The following is a 13,402-nucleotide window of genomic DNA, read 5'->3' on the forward strand; positions in this document are numbered from 1 at the left end:
CGCTCAAGCTCGTTCTGTTAACATATGATGATCAATTGAATTTACTTTACATAAACAGCGCAGCTAGTCTGTAGTAGAAAGTAGATAACTAGCAAAGTCCTCTGTGATTCGTGCTTGATCCTCATGCTCAATGTCATTCCCACCATCTGATTCAAAAGATATGATATCATCCAAGTCGAGTTGAGTCTCGAGGCCTTCTCCGTCAATACCAGCGGTGGAGATTCCTATAAGTCATTAGTAAGGGCATTAAGATCATGGAGTCTACAGACCAGCGTGTGGTGATGAACTTGTTGCCTCTGACTGATTGTGCGGTGACAATGAAGGACTTCCAAGCCGGACACCAATGCCCCGTCTGCCTGAAAACATATGCTGCGACTCCAGTTGACCTAATCGGAACAGATGCACGGCATTGACTGTAGCACGTGCTTGATAATGATGTTTCAACTCCAGTGTCAGCGTGTGATCTAGCTCCAGGAGCCGACGAATGGTTGCAATGGTTTTAACTTCTTCATCATGAATTGCTGTGCGCAGATGACGGACTTCAACATTGAGACGCTGAATTTCTTCATGAGCGCATTGAAGCTTGAAGTATTTCATGGTGGCTTCACGATGAGCAGGCGCAGTCCAATCATTATCATGGATGTCAGTACGTGAGTGCCACAAGAGGTCAAACTCGCCAAGGAAGCTATATTCAACAATGTCTTTCCATGCCAGTGTCAGCCGAGGGGGGACCAAAGCAGCAGCCTGGGTGTTGTAATGGTTGATGGCATTCTGAATAGCATCAGAACGTCGTTGGAGGGCTTTGCTAATTTGCTGCCATAGTTTGTACCCTAGAACACACTACAATTAAATCTTAAAAATGCAGCGCACACAAATCAATTACCTGTGCCAGATAGTGAAAGTTTTGATAACTCAAATAAGCGCATGACGACAAGGCACTCCAGATCATCAAGCGCTGAACAATACTTCAGGAGTGAGGCTTCTTCTCAAAATTTATTGTAATGTTCACTTCCGATCTCCCACTGTTTGTCAATACCGAGCTGAGTCTCCAAATGAGCTGCTGAACCTTCCGTGTTCTGGAGCTTGGAGTATGCCATATCCACTCGGACCCGAGCTTGGTTGAGAGCAACATGCATATCATTCAAGCTGTCAGTGTGAATTTCAACGAGCGAGCGATTTGCTGCTTCTCGAGCTAAGTCCCATTCTCGTCTTATTTTAACCGTGAATTAACATACAATGAGTGAAAATCAACAAGACTCACTGGTGCTCGGTAAGTTCATCAAGTACACCGATGTAGCGGATACTGAGATGATCCTTCACCGGTGTCTGTTTCAGCTCATCGAGATATTTGCGCTCTTGTGCATGAAAACGAGTGAAGTCAGCGTCAGTGAGGTTAAGAGCATCTTTAATGGCAGAGAGTTCTGCTGTTAGAGTTCGAATATCTGCCAAGGCCTCTCGATAGTGATTCCGTAGAAAGATACCTGGCAGGGGAATCACGTTAACTAATTTGAGTAGATATTCGTAAACATAAAACTTACTCAGGGCCGCATATTTATCATCATCCCAAAATGCGAAATGCTGCTCGATTGATTGATGTCGATGAAAGGGGTTAGCGTGCCGAGTGCTTCGTGCAAGCTCGTTTGACGAGGAAAATACATGTTCGCATCCCTCACCCTCTGTATGTCCAGTGCCTTCAATATACATAGGATGCCAGTCTAACTGGCATCATTGATTATGGGCGTGGCCATGGAATGCTCCTACCATCATCCGCAAGTTGAGGGAACTAGCACGTTGTCCTAACATACTATTTGCCAGTGTCTTGGCAAACGCGCAGCTGATGTCATATGCGCAGGCACCATTTTGCCCATAAACTGTTAGCAGGCGCTCAATGATGGCCAAAGGATATTTAGCGCTAGACTTGTAAGTTAGGATAAGTTAGATGAAGAATTTTAGATGTCATACAGTTCACCGCTTTTGACCATATCGCAAGCGAGAAGGACAAACTGATGGCGGCATGCAGCAATAAAGATCCCAGATTCATCGAATATGGCAAACATCTGTTTACATTGTTCTGGACCGGCATTTCGCCACCGGTCAATGCAAGTGAATGGAGGTGCGGATTCATTTGGAGGCACGATGTCTTGCCAATCATCATTATTTGTCGCCGTATTCTATCTATCGTTGAGCTCAGTGTCATAGATGAAGACAAACAATAAAGACTTACTAGTCGTCCCCTCACATCATCCTTGAAACCGTCAACAATTGTATGGTCAAGCCAATAGTCGGTGCGGAACTTGCGCAAATCACCTCGTGTGGTGCTGCCATCTATTGACGATGACCATCGTTTTAAGCTATTATTACTGTTGATCGTCACTAGCCACTCAAAGGTGAGATTGTCCTCATCCTCTAATTTGTAGAAACAGCAAGGGCAGGAGTTGAGAAGGTGCCAGTTAGGTGTATTGCAGTCAAGTGCTTCATTGATAAGGGAGTCGACACGATGTATGATTTCGAGGTACACATCGTAAGCGTCTGAAAACTGCGTGTTGAGATATGATTGATACGGAATCTGAAAGATTTTGTAATTAATTAGTACATAACAGCAACAGAACAAATAGTATAACGTATGTTGTGAAGATGGCATAAAGCCTTACATTGAGCTTGAATACTGAATCGGGGCCAAGTGCGATGAGACTGTCGATATGTAGCAAGGGTGCAGATGGAGACAGCGACAGTTGGGTATAGCGGCAAGCAGTCCAAGTAACCATGATATATAAGGGTTTTATTGGGATATGTGTGGGATAGTAGAGGTCGTAGAGATGTGCGCTTTCGACCTGGACAACATTAATTATAAAGCCCAGAAAAATGCCAGGCACTTACTAAAGACGTCAATCAACTCAATATTCTTGAGAGATAGCGAATCATTGTCGAGTGCGGGTTCCTCCAAGGGATTATGTGGCATACCGTCACTGCGATCTCGTGTGCGATAGGTCAAATAAACCTTCACTAGACGGTCAATCTGAATGTCCCAATTTGCATTTTGGATTTGAATGTGATCAGTACGAGTTTGCGGGTCTACATAGCAGCTGAAATATATAAGCATCACATCAGTAGGTACAAGTAAGACACTGTTGAAAGTTGAATACCATCCTGAGATATCGGCCATTTGTTGAGCCAAACTTTTGAACACCTCATACTCTCCACCTTCATGACTGAGCTCTACTTCCTCATCGCCAGGTGGTGCACCATAAGGTATACTCTCCAGCTGCATGTCAATACTAGTCTCAGCAAACATGCTCTCAACAATGTCTCGATCATCATTGGACATGTCTGCAAAAAATAAGAAGGATATACGATAGTCAGACAGAAGGCACGCACCCTGTATGTGCAATCATCGCTTTGCATCAGTCTCCTCTTTTCTCTGACCTTGTTTCCCAGCTGTCAGTACCCCAGATGTTCGAATTGAGCATTTGAATCCATGAGTAGTCACGGCCTTGGAGAGTTCAGCAACTTTCCTCGAAGATCCACCAAACATGGGCCATCTGCTGAAAACTGAGACTGAGGGTGAGGAGAGTGCTGGGTGCCAAGGTTGATGAGGGTGGGAGGACTGGAAGAGAGAGCCATGTAAGCTGATGAGGGCCACCTGCTGAGGACTGAGCGTGAGGAGAGCGTAGGGCACAGAGGTTGAGGTTGACGAGAGTAGGAGGGCCACAGGGCGCAGAGGTTGAGGTTGACGAGAGTAGGAGGGCCACAGGGAAAGAGTCGTGGAGGCTGGCGAGGGCCACAGGAGATCTGTACAATGGCCAGAATAGGCTGATGGCCGTAGGAGGGTCGTTGTATGGTAGTGATAGCAGTAGAGGGCACTGGCAATGATGATGAACACTGGTAAGGGGCATGAGAACTGCACTTCAGAGAAACAGGTACGTTTACTGAAAGCATAGAGGGTGTGGGAGCACGACATTGGGCGGGATATGGTGTTACCGAGCTTCTGCTATAGAAATACCTTAAGGTCTGGGGGGATTTGGGACAGCATTTAACGCTGGTGTTGGATATTATCGTAACTAAGCGTAATAATACTTGGTGATACGCATAATCACCCAGTATAGTAAAGCTTACCTATTGGGAAGGTCAGGTGTAAGGGAGGGCTAGGTGACGCGCCTCAGTGACGCGATGGTCGGCAACAAATCGGAAGACATGTGCATTCCTTATTCCTGTGCAAGTTCATGTAAGAGATTTGTAGTTTTTTTGTGTTTCTGCGCTAGACCATTTTTGCCAAGGATGGTGGCTGTATTATGTTCTCATGTCCGCGCCAAGTACTGGGAGGCTGGTGGGATCGGTGAATGGATGTTCAGCCCAGGTTCCGGATTGCGTGGATAACACTGAGCGCCCAGGTAAAAGTCAAACACACACGTCTGAATCAGTCTTAAATGAAGTCTGCGATGAATCAATCCCAGTGAACATCGGACATTGCAGGAACATGTGAGAGCATGCCACATCGTGCACCGCCAGCTGAAACCACCCTCGCACGATCTCGACAAGAAATCCGGATGAATACATGATGCAGAAGGAGTCCATACCGTGTGTCGTCGTGCGAGAGTCATTCAAGTTGTTTCTACAAGATGTGGCACTCCCTTGCATTCCTTACAAGCGGTTTGATATCATGCGAGAACAGTTCATATCAGTGCTTCAAGTTGCTATCATTACTATTAATAGTACAAAATGCAAATATGATGCATTGGAATGGTATGAAACACTCTTTGCATTCTTGTCGCCCCCGGTGCTTGACACCTCGCTCTCGCTCTCAAACTCATAAAGCTGCTCAGGGGTATGGTTCTGGAACGACACAAATTTCTTGATACCGTAGGGTATCTGGCGCAGACCATATGCAGTGTGCGTGCCAAGGGGGACAGTGAAAACTTGGTCGAGCTCCTCCAGGGTCTCGCCTTTTGTCTCGTGCACGAATAACAAGATGAGCACCTAGAGAATACAGCACCATGATGCATACCAGCCAAAGGCACCTTGTTGTTTGGAGGCCAAGACAAGCGAAGGCCAAGTGATTGACAGAATGAAGTTCTAGAACCAAGTGGTTGCAGTAGCAAAGGACATGCCAATATCACGGATATAGAGAGGGAATGCCTCTGCGGAGTACATGAACGGCACTGGACCTTCGCCTGGAGAATAGAAGATCGTGAAGAGGTCTGAAGGAGCATATATCAATGGCAGTATCAAGTACCAAAAGGATGACGTACAATACTAACACCAGTTACACGCCCTGTCTCCGAAGTACCCCAGAAGGAGAAGCCCGCAATTAAAAGACAGATGGCCATGCATGGAAACGTGGACAAAAGTAAGTTTCTCCGCCCATAAGTGAGTAACTGATGCTGCAGATATCACAATAACTCACCTGTATTGTTGCCTGACCCGTAGGAGTACTAGAAAGATAGCAGCAATTGCGCATACATGCACCCAGTCCCATAGTATTCAATAATATATTGGCTTGAATATTGTTGACAGAACTTACTAAGGCAAATGCTCTGAGTCAGGGTGCTGCTATTGAGGAAACTCAAGTGTTTAGAACCAGGGCTCAAGTGGATTACTAACCGCCTGCGGTGTTGTTGTATGGGGAAACATGACGGTAAGGGAACAAGAGAGGTGTTGATGACATCATGAAGACGGACTTTAGATTTGAAAAGCTTTTGTTTCTCTAGGTGCTCATCTTGTTATTCGTGCACGAGACAAAAGGCGAGACCCTGGAGGAGCTCGACCAAGTTTTCACTGTCCCCCTTGGCACGCACACTGCATATGGTCTGCGCCAGATACCCTACGGTATCAAGAAATTTGTGTCGTTCCAGAACCATACCCCTGAGCAGCTTTATGAGTTTGAGAGCGAGAGCGAGGTGTCAAGCACCGGGGGCGACAAGAATGCAAAGAGTGTTTCATACCATTCCAATGCATCATATTTGCATTTTGTACTATTAATAGTAATGATAGCAACTTGAAGCACTGATATGAACTGTTCTCGCATGATATCAAACCGCTTGTAAGGAATGCAAGGGAGTGCCACATCTTGTAGAAACAACTTGAATGACTCTCGCACGACGACACACGGTATGGACTCCTTCTGCATCATGTATTCATCCGGATTTCTTGTCGAGATCGTGCGAGGGTGGTTTCAGCTGGCGGTGCACGATGTGGCATGCTCTCACATGTTCCTGCAATGTCCGATGTTCACTGGGATTGATTCATCGCAGACTTCATTTAAGACTGATTCAGACGTGTGTGTTTGACTTTTACCTGGGCGCTCAGTGTTATCCACGCAATCCGGAACCTGGGCTGAACATCCATTCACCGATCCCACCAGCCTCCCAGTACTTGGCGCGGACATGAGAACATAATACAGCCACCATCCTTGGCAAAAATGGTCTAGCGCAGAAACACAAAAAAACTACAAATCTCTTACATGAACTTGCACAGGAATACTCAAGAATCCAACCTGAAGATGATGATGAACATGCTTCGGGACAAGAGCAAGAATATCCAGTTCGAAGCTTTCCATGTTTTCAAAGTGGGATTCCATAAATTTGTTTGTCGCCCGTATCCACTGATTACAATTTATTGCTAGGTATTCGTTGCCAATCCAAAGAAACCACCTCAGATTGAAACGATACTAAGACGCAATAAGGAGAAATTGCTGACATTCTTGAGGAGCTTCCATAACGATAAGGAAGACGAACAGTTTAGCGTGAGTATTCATCCACCGTTTAAAGTTCTTTCACTTCCTACTGATATCTTCCGACTTATCAGGACGAGAAGCAATTCCTTATCGTGCAGATACAGAACCTGTGACGCTGGACGTCCTTTCTTTTTTTCTCTTTGGAGCATCATTGTGATGCACATACCGTGGGTCCCTGTCGTTTCCAGTTGAACATTTGTAGCAATTCGCACTTTCTAGTCCCTACCAATCATCCCCTGAGCGATATTGGCCTCTCGTGGACGTTCATAATCTCACCACCGACTGCTGCATATATCGCTGCCCCTCTGTACATAATTGATTTATAAGTCAGTTGTACTTATACATTCACTGTTGTCCAACATGGGTTTGAGCTGCTTAACACGAGTAAGTATTACTACTAGGACGATGAACTTAGGGCTGCACACCGTCACCGTCATAGACGGTTCGTACGGCGGCCGTCGACGGATACGGTTGCCGTACCGGTGGCCTGCAAAGGGAGGCAGATAGGTACGGTGTACATAGTACTATCCTATAGTTGGTCAACGATTGATGACATCATATTGTATTACTGATACACTCACTATCCAAACATGTCAAATCCGAGTAAGTAGGAACTATAGATTCTTACATAAAGAACTTCCCCGACAAGTGCCTGATGTGCAGCGCGAGGGGGAGATAGGTAGTATAGACACGCAGTCACCAGGGGGAGCTGATGTGCGGACACCTAATAAACCACTCGAAAATCAAAATGAACGCATGGTAGAGGATGACGTACCAATGTCACCAAGTGACGAGAATAAAAACCAACCTAGAGGAAGAACCGTTAGAAACGATTCTCCAAATAGAAAACGGACTCGCTCACCTGAAGATACACTGCCCAGAAGAACTCAGAGAAAAGTAATAAGGCAAGATTGTCGTCAATTGAACGATCCAGCTAGAGAATGGGCTTACCTTGACGAAAGCGGGTATGAGGAAGAAATAGAGCTAACCCAAACTGAAGCGGACGTTATAATGAAAGCCATAGCTGATAACGGCAGCTTCGATCCTATCGAACCACATACACTCAATGAAGCGAAAGCATCAGTAAACTGGTCAACGTAAGAGGAAGCTATAAACGCAGAACGTACACAATTGCACGAAATGCGCACCCTTACATATCCTATTGCGAGAAATGACAACGAGACGTTCATCTAACCTCTCTCGCTCATATTCCTATTCACAACAGGTTAGCTTGAAAGACACCGCAGTGCAGTACACTCAATATCGAGGACGAGGCAGTCGCGGAAGTAATCGATTGAGCAGATGCTCAAGAAGTCATAGTGAACGATTCCATAGCAAGTAAATTTGACTTGAACTACCTCTACTATAATAACGCGTGTTTACCGCAATCTAATTGTGAGCTTACAGTTCGGATGCCGCTGGCTTGATTTATTGATGAATGATTACCGAAAAGAACGACAGCCTGGGTGTGTCGGAAATGGCTCCCGGCGACCTCGTGGTGAGATTTTTCGTGGTACTGTGAACCGCTACTTTCAAGATCGAGATTCGACAGTATCGACAAAGATCAGCGCAAGTACATCATATTTTGTTGCACTATGTGATTCATGAAAGTTGAATTATGGCAGATGACTTATAAGAGGATACGCACCACAGAATATTGTTGTCTGTGAGGAAGCAAACCGCCATAGGTTGTCGTCCGAGGTTTCCTATAGCTAGCCCACGGTTAAAGTGGCCGTGACAAACTTGCATTAGATTCTTTCTTAGTGGTCAACCTGTCTACGAAGCGATATATGCGAACGCGACGGATTGATCTCCAGTCCAGTCAATCGGCATGAGATGAAATGATGAGGAAACGTGAACCACGAGGATTACAAGAATTATTGTGACTGAGAGCTTGAGAAACGACTAAATGAAGAAATGCGCTTAGCGCTGTAGCCTGTTGCTCTCACGCAAATTGATGGTCCGTGCACGCTCAGCCCAGTATAAAATGTGACCAGATAGGATTAGAATTCTTCATACTTACCTTGATGGCACAGGCTTCTTCATGTCTCAGGTTCGTGGGCCGTGGAGACCTTTCATAGCACGGCGACCTTGTCCTCAGAGGGTGTCTGCGGTTTGTATGGGCTTCGGCTCATGCACCGTCTCAATATTTTCCCGTCCCACCATGGCCACTCTGGCTGGGTGGGCCTTGCTTTTTGCTGTTTGGCCATCCTAACCCTAACCCTAGTTCTCTTCATTAGGATGAGAATATTCATATGTAACAAAATAGAATTTCTATGTTTCTTGCTCGTTGTCATTGTCGATGGCGTGGCGGGCTCAGCGTGCTATTGCCAGGTATCAGCGCTTCAGCCTTACCATGCTTTGACTGATGTTTAATTAATTACTACCGTGCTTTCGACTTTTTTGAAGAATGATCCTTTGACTATACTTAAACGCGTCGCATGGACTCTGATGCGAGCCTCTACTCTTGAACTTGGCACACGCACAATCCTCCGACTTGGCCAGGTCACTTGAAGATACGTATTTTATGGACGCCAGTATCATTTATCCTGCACGGTTTCTCACATTCACCAGTGGCTGGAGGACTGTGCTGCCCGCACTCGCTGACGAGTGAAACCTGCTTCTACCACCGACCGTCAGGCGATGATGAAAGAAGCCAAAGGTAAGAGTCACATGTAAGAGTCGCTCGTATGTTTAACTCCAACACAGGACGAACCAAATACTAAGCAACCCTCTTCTGAAACCAAGGAGTCTCAGGACCACAATGTGATCAAACTCCTAGGCAGTCTGCTCTACGATGGACAAGGTTCCTATCGCACCTGTGAAGGCCATCCTCTCAGTGGTCGCTAACATTCTGAAAACGGTGTATTTACTCAAGCTTCGTAAATCTTTGCGAGGATGTTCAGGTCTGCACAGTCAGTAGTCAAACCCAAGACCGATTTCTCAACGATCAGCACTACACCATCAGGATGGTCCTTGAAAGGGTGATTGCGAGCGACATATACCGAAAGTGACCTGTGAGGTTCGTTGTAGATCGCTTATATCTGAGCTTGATGTATGAGTCAAACCGACTGATCATTACCTTCGCTTTCACGACCCATTTCAGTCGAGTCCTCGGAATAGAGCTTGCTGGCGCTGACCAGATAATCAAAGACACATGCGACAGGGGGCGGGCGTGAGACCAGTCAAGAAGTCATAGACTCTTACGCAATGACAGTGGCCATCAACCGCTCTACATGAGTAATATGAGTATATATTCAGACTACGGTGGGTGGCACATTCACCTACTCACTGAACTCGCTATCATGACTTGGAACTTGCCCGCAGTATCTGTCCGACTGGATGGCCCTATCGATTTTCTGCAGTGTCTTTCCTTTTTACATTTTCTACGACTCACTTAACTTCGGCGATGTTACAGATAATATCACCATCCGAACGTGGCCTGCCAGCATTGAAACGCTTTTGGCCGCTGTTTCCGCTGTCTCTGATAACCTCTCCCACTTCCCCTACCGTGGTTCCTACAGAACCTATCACTGTCTATGTCAATTACTACAAACGTGACTCCGCTGATGACGAAGATGCAGTCAATGAAGCTGTTGCACTTGCAAATGATCCCACGCTGATTCTTTCGAAGCTCACGCATTTCAATTGTAGTACTTGGGCGCAAAGACCGAAAAGAGTCAGGGTTCTATATCGTTCTCTCGCCGGTTACTAGCTGCTAAACGAACTTCCAGCCTGCTACCAGTCGGCCAATGATCACACGCCAGCACCCACCCAGCTGCAGTGCCTCTTGGCACTGGTCCATCGGACAAAAGGTATAACTTTCATCCGGCATCAGACGGTAGCCACGATTGGTGAGGGGTATTAAATGTGCTTTCGATAAGGTCTCATCCATCTTCCGCCCTTCCAAGCCATGCTACTGCTGCCTTACCAACCCATCTATGATAACACGCGGCTCGTCCTCAGTGTCACGACTTGTCTTGTGGTGGTAACAGTGATTGCTCGGGCTTATCATTCTAGATCAAGGAATGGCCTTCCTCTCCCACCTTCCCCTCCCAATTGGAGACTTATGGGACACCTCCTTCCCCTTCGCCAGTAAGGATTTCCATCTACTATTGTTTTTGAATGCTAATCATGTCTTATCGGTGGTCAGTCCATTTCTTACTGTAGCAAAATGGATTGACGAATGCGGTCCTGTAATTACCATTCGCGCAGGAACTGAGAAAGTTGTTATAATCGGCCGCTACAAAGTTGGTTTCTCTACCCTGAACTGTCATCCAGGCTCAACTTTTTGCTGTAGGCAGCGGTGGGCATTATGGAGAAGCAGGGCGGAGCGCTGGCTGATCGTCCTCCCATGAATGCTGGACAAATGATCACCGGCGGATTGGCCATCGGTCTTGCACGCATTGGGGACAGGTGGCGTCGGATGCGTAAGTTCGTAGTTTGCGTACCGTCGCAGAAAAGCCGCTATCTGACATTACAACGTGATACAGAGCAGTTCATACGCATCTCCAGCCAAAGGCAGCCGAGGCGTATCAGCCTTTGCAGATGTCATTCGCGAAGCACACGGTCCTTAACATTCTCGATGATCCATCCAACTTCCAGAGTCATGTGTTAAGGTAAGTACCTTCCTAGGTCCGGGATATATTACTTACGAATATCTTGAAGTTATGCTGTAACGACGGTTTTGAAAGTGGCATATGGGAAGGATACACCCACGTCTGCGGCTGATCCCGAAGTCAGAGCGATTCATCAGTACATGACTGTATTCCGGACAGTCCTGCAACCTGGAGCTTACTGGGTGGACACAATTCCCTGGCTCAGATACCTTCCTTGGTATGGCAGAAAATTAAACAGTGAGTTTGAGGTTAGCCGGAAAGTCTACTTTGGTCAGATGAACCGCTTGAAACAACAATTGGTACGCATCTCTGATCTGCCAGTCTTCGCATGTCATCTCAACTGTCCCACAGGAGAGTAATGTGGACGCTGGTCCTTCGTTCGGGAGATATGTACTGGAAAATGAACATCTCCTTGGCTTGTCAGAATTGGAGGCGCATTATCTTCCTGGTACCTTTTTTGCAGCTGGAAGTCATTCGGTGAGGCCAGATTTATCGTTTCCGACTATATGTGGCTGATATCAAGTATTAGACTGCTGCGGCAATATGCACGGTGCTAATGGCAGCTGCATGTTTTCCCGAGGAGCAAGTGAAAGTCCGGGCTGAGCTTGATGCGGTCGTAGGAAGGCACCGAGGTAGTTCCGTAGTATTTCATCGCAGTCCTGTCGGTTCAATGATTTCCCCATGACAGCACCGACCTTCGCTGACCAACAATCCCTTCCTCTCCTGCACGCTTTTATCTCCGAGGCTCTCAGATGGAGACCGGTGAGTCCCAATGGTGAGTATGTTTTTTGTTGGTCCCATACCTGAATTTCACACCATTCATACTACAGGGTTTCCTCACCGAACAACACAAGATGTGTTTTGGGCGAGTGTTCTTTGAATAATTTGTCGTGCGAATGATAATCTGATATCCACTTGGCAGGAAAACTACTGCATTCCCGCCGGAACTACGGTACTCGGTAGCAATTGGTAAATGTTGTCCTTCAAATTGCGAACGTTTTGACAATTACCTTGTCAGGGCCATCTCGAAAGATCCGGAAGTTTACCCTGATCCTGACGTGTTCAAGCCTCAGCGTTGGATTAATGACCAAGGTGACTTGAGAGACGATATCACATTTTTTGTTTATGGGTTTGGTCGGCGGTAAGCAGGATCGCCTTTTGGGATATTCTATTTGATTGTCTGTCATTCTAGTGTATGCCCCGGTACACACCTTGCGAACAGGTAAACGTATCTTTTCATGTACATAATCCTTCGAGCTCATTTCGAGCGGTGCAGATCGGTGTGGATCAACTCGGTCCTTCTGTTTTGGGCCTTCCAGCTCACTCTAGATCATACGAAGCCATTAAATGACATGGGCTTCATGGGTCTGGTGTCACCACGTGTCTTTTGCCCTATCGTGTTTACACCGAGAGTTCCAGACGTGGAGCTCAGGCACATCATGCATAGGTATCCTGAGGCCGACTCGGAATGAGAAGCCAATATGAATATCCAATGAATATCCCTCTATACCTCGCAGTATGATATTTCAATTTTCAGCACGATCCAAAGTATGTGTTGTGTAATGTATATCGTTAAATATCGTTGAATGAAGTGTTTTTCTTCTTTTTGGAGATCGCGTGCAGGTCTATCACATTTCTAGATAGAGAAGGAACCAGATACTTGCCTTTGAAAGCTGCCTTGAACAATGAAGAACCGAAGAGGCTTCAGATTTCATTATTATTTTGATGATATGGATGACCTCGGGCCGCCTATTGTCACCAACTCCCGCATTAATTATATCAATTTTCGCGAAACTATCATGACTTGGAAAAAAAGCCATGAAGTTTGTCATATTTAGTCCAGCTTTACATCATAGGAGAGAGGGTTTTTTTTTGATGCTTGATCACGCACTTCAATCGTACTCGCGCGTAAAGACTCAAAATAATCAAGCTTCCGTGTCTTTCTCTCACTGGTTACTGGGTGACTTCCCGTGGGCTAAATAATTATCATAAACCGGAGTTCGAAAAAAATGAAAATGAGTGAGTCTGTAGGATAATCTGTAAAAAATACTAT

The 13,402-nt window shown here is 46.1% G+C and overlaps 7 protein-coding genes across 7 annotated transcripts; 4 read left to right on the forward strand and 3 right to left on the reverse strand.

The window, feature by feature from the left end:
• Positions 1–261: 261 nt before the first annotated feature.
• On the reverse strand, positions 262–822 carry F5147DRAFT_576440 (uncharacterized protein; the record flags this gene model as incomplete). The annotated part of the gene is made up of 1 exon (XM_041431319.1): positions 262–822. A coding segment is annotated over one exon (561 nt), but the record flags the coding sequence as incomplete, so codon positions are not given.
• A 53-nt stretch (positions 823–875) lies between these two features.
• F5147DRAFT_745618 (uncharacterized protein) lies at positions 876–1,704 on the reverse strand (the record flags this gene model as incomplete). The annotated part of the gene is made up of 4 exons (XM_041439763.1): positions 876–985; positions 1,010–1,209; positions 1,262–1,481; positions 1,539–1,704. 4 exons carry the CDS (start codon positions 1,702–1,704, stop codon positions 876–878), a joined length of 696 nt encoding a protein of 231 aa, XP_041293161.1.
• A 21-nt stretch (positions 1,705–1,725) lies between these two features.
• F5147DRAFT_576382 (uncharacterized protein) lies at positions 1,726–2,959 on the reverse strand (the record flags this gene model as incomplete). Its single annotated transcript, XM_041431316.1, has 5 exons — positions 1,726–1,912; positions 1,963–2,171; positions 2,225–2,566; positions 2,605–2,831; positions 2,878–2,959. 5 exons carry the CDS (start codon positions 2,957–2,959, stop codon positions 1,726–1,728), a joined length of 1,047 nt encoding a protein of 348 aa, XP_041293162.1.
• Positions 2,960–5,708: 2,749 nt separating this feature from the next.
• Positions 5,709–5,894, forward strand: F5147DRAFT_531244 (uncharacterized protein; the record flags this gene model as incomplete). Its single annotated transcript, XM_041430084.1, has 1 exon — positions 5,709–5,894. A coding segment is annotated over one exon (186 nt), but the record flags the coding sequence as incomplete, so codon positions are not given.
• A 563-nt stretch (positions 5,895–6,457) lies between these two features.
• On the forward strand, positions 6,458–6,843 carry F5147DRAFT_576310 (uncharacterized protein; the record flags this gene model as incomplete). Its single annotated transcript, XM_041431312.1, has 3 exons — positions 6,458–6,562; positions 6,620–6,739; positions 6,802–6,843. The coding sequence occupies 3 exons, from the start codon at positions 6,458–6,460 to the stop codon at positions 6,841–6,843; spliced, it is 267 nt and encodes an 88-aa protein (XP_041293164.1).
• A 1,940-nt stretch (positions 6,844–8,783) lies between these two features.
• F5147DRAFT_528152 (uncharacterized protein) lies at positions 8,784–8,945 on the forward strand (the record flags this gene model as incomplete). Its single annotated transcript, XM_041430038.1, has 1 exon — positions 8,784–8,945. A coding segment is annotated over one exon (162 nt), but the record flags the coding sequence as incomplete, so codon positions are not given.
• Positions 8,946–10,643: 1,698 nt separating this feature from the next.
• Positions 10,644–13,139, forward strand: F5147DRAFT_753260 (cytochrome P450; the record flags this gene model as incomplete). The annotated part of the gene is made up of 14 exons (XM_041440242.1): positions 10,644–10,825; positions 10,884–10,980; positions 11,031–11,164; positions 11,224–11,349; positions 11,399–11,648; positions 11,701–11,826; positions 11,879–11,981; positions 12,038–12,124; positions 12,180–12,214; positions 12,272–12,318; positions 12,368–12,490; positions 12,542–12,571; positions 12,626–12,897; positions 12,962–13,139. 13 exons carry the CDS (start codon positions 10,644–10,646, stop codon positions 12,819–12,821), a joined length of 1,536 nt encoding a protein of 511 aa, XP_041293166.1. The 3' UTR covers positions 12,822–12,897; positions 12,962–13,139.
• Between the last annotated feature and the right edge of the window lie 263 nt (positions 13,140–13,402).

Source organism: Suillus discolor (genome assembly GCF_016758755.1).
Source record: "Suillus discolor strain FC423 chromosome Unknown F5147scaffold_25, whole genome shotgun sequence".
NCBI classification, from domain to species: Eukaryota; Fungi; Basidiomycota; class Agaricomycetes; order Boletales; family Suillaceae; genus Suillus; species Suillus discolor.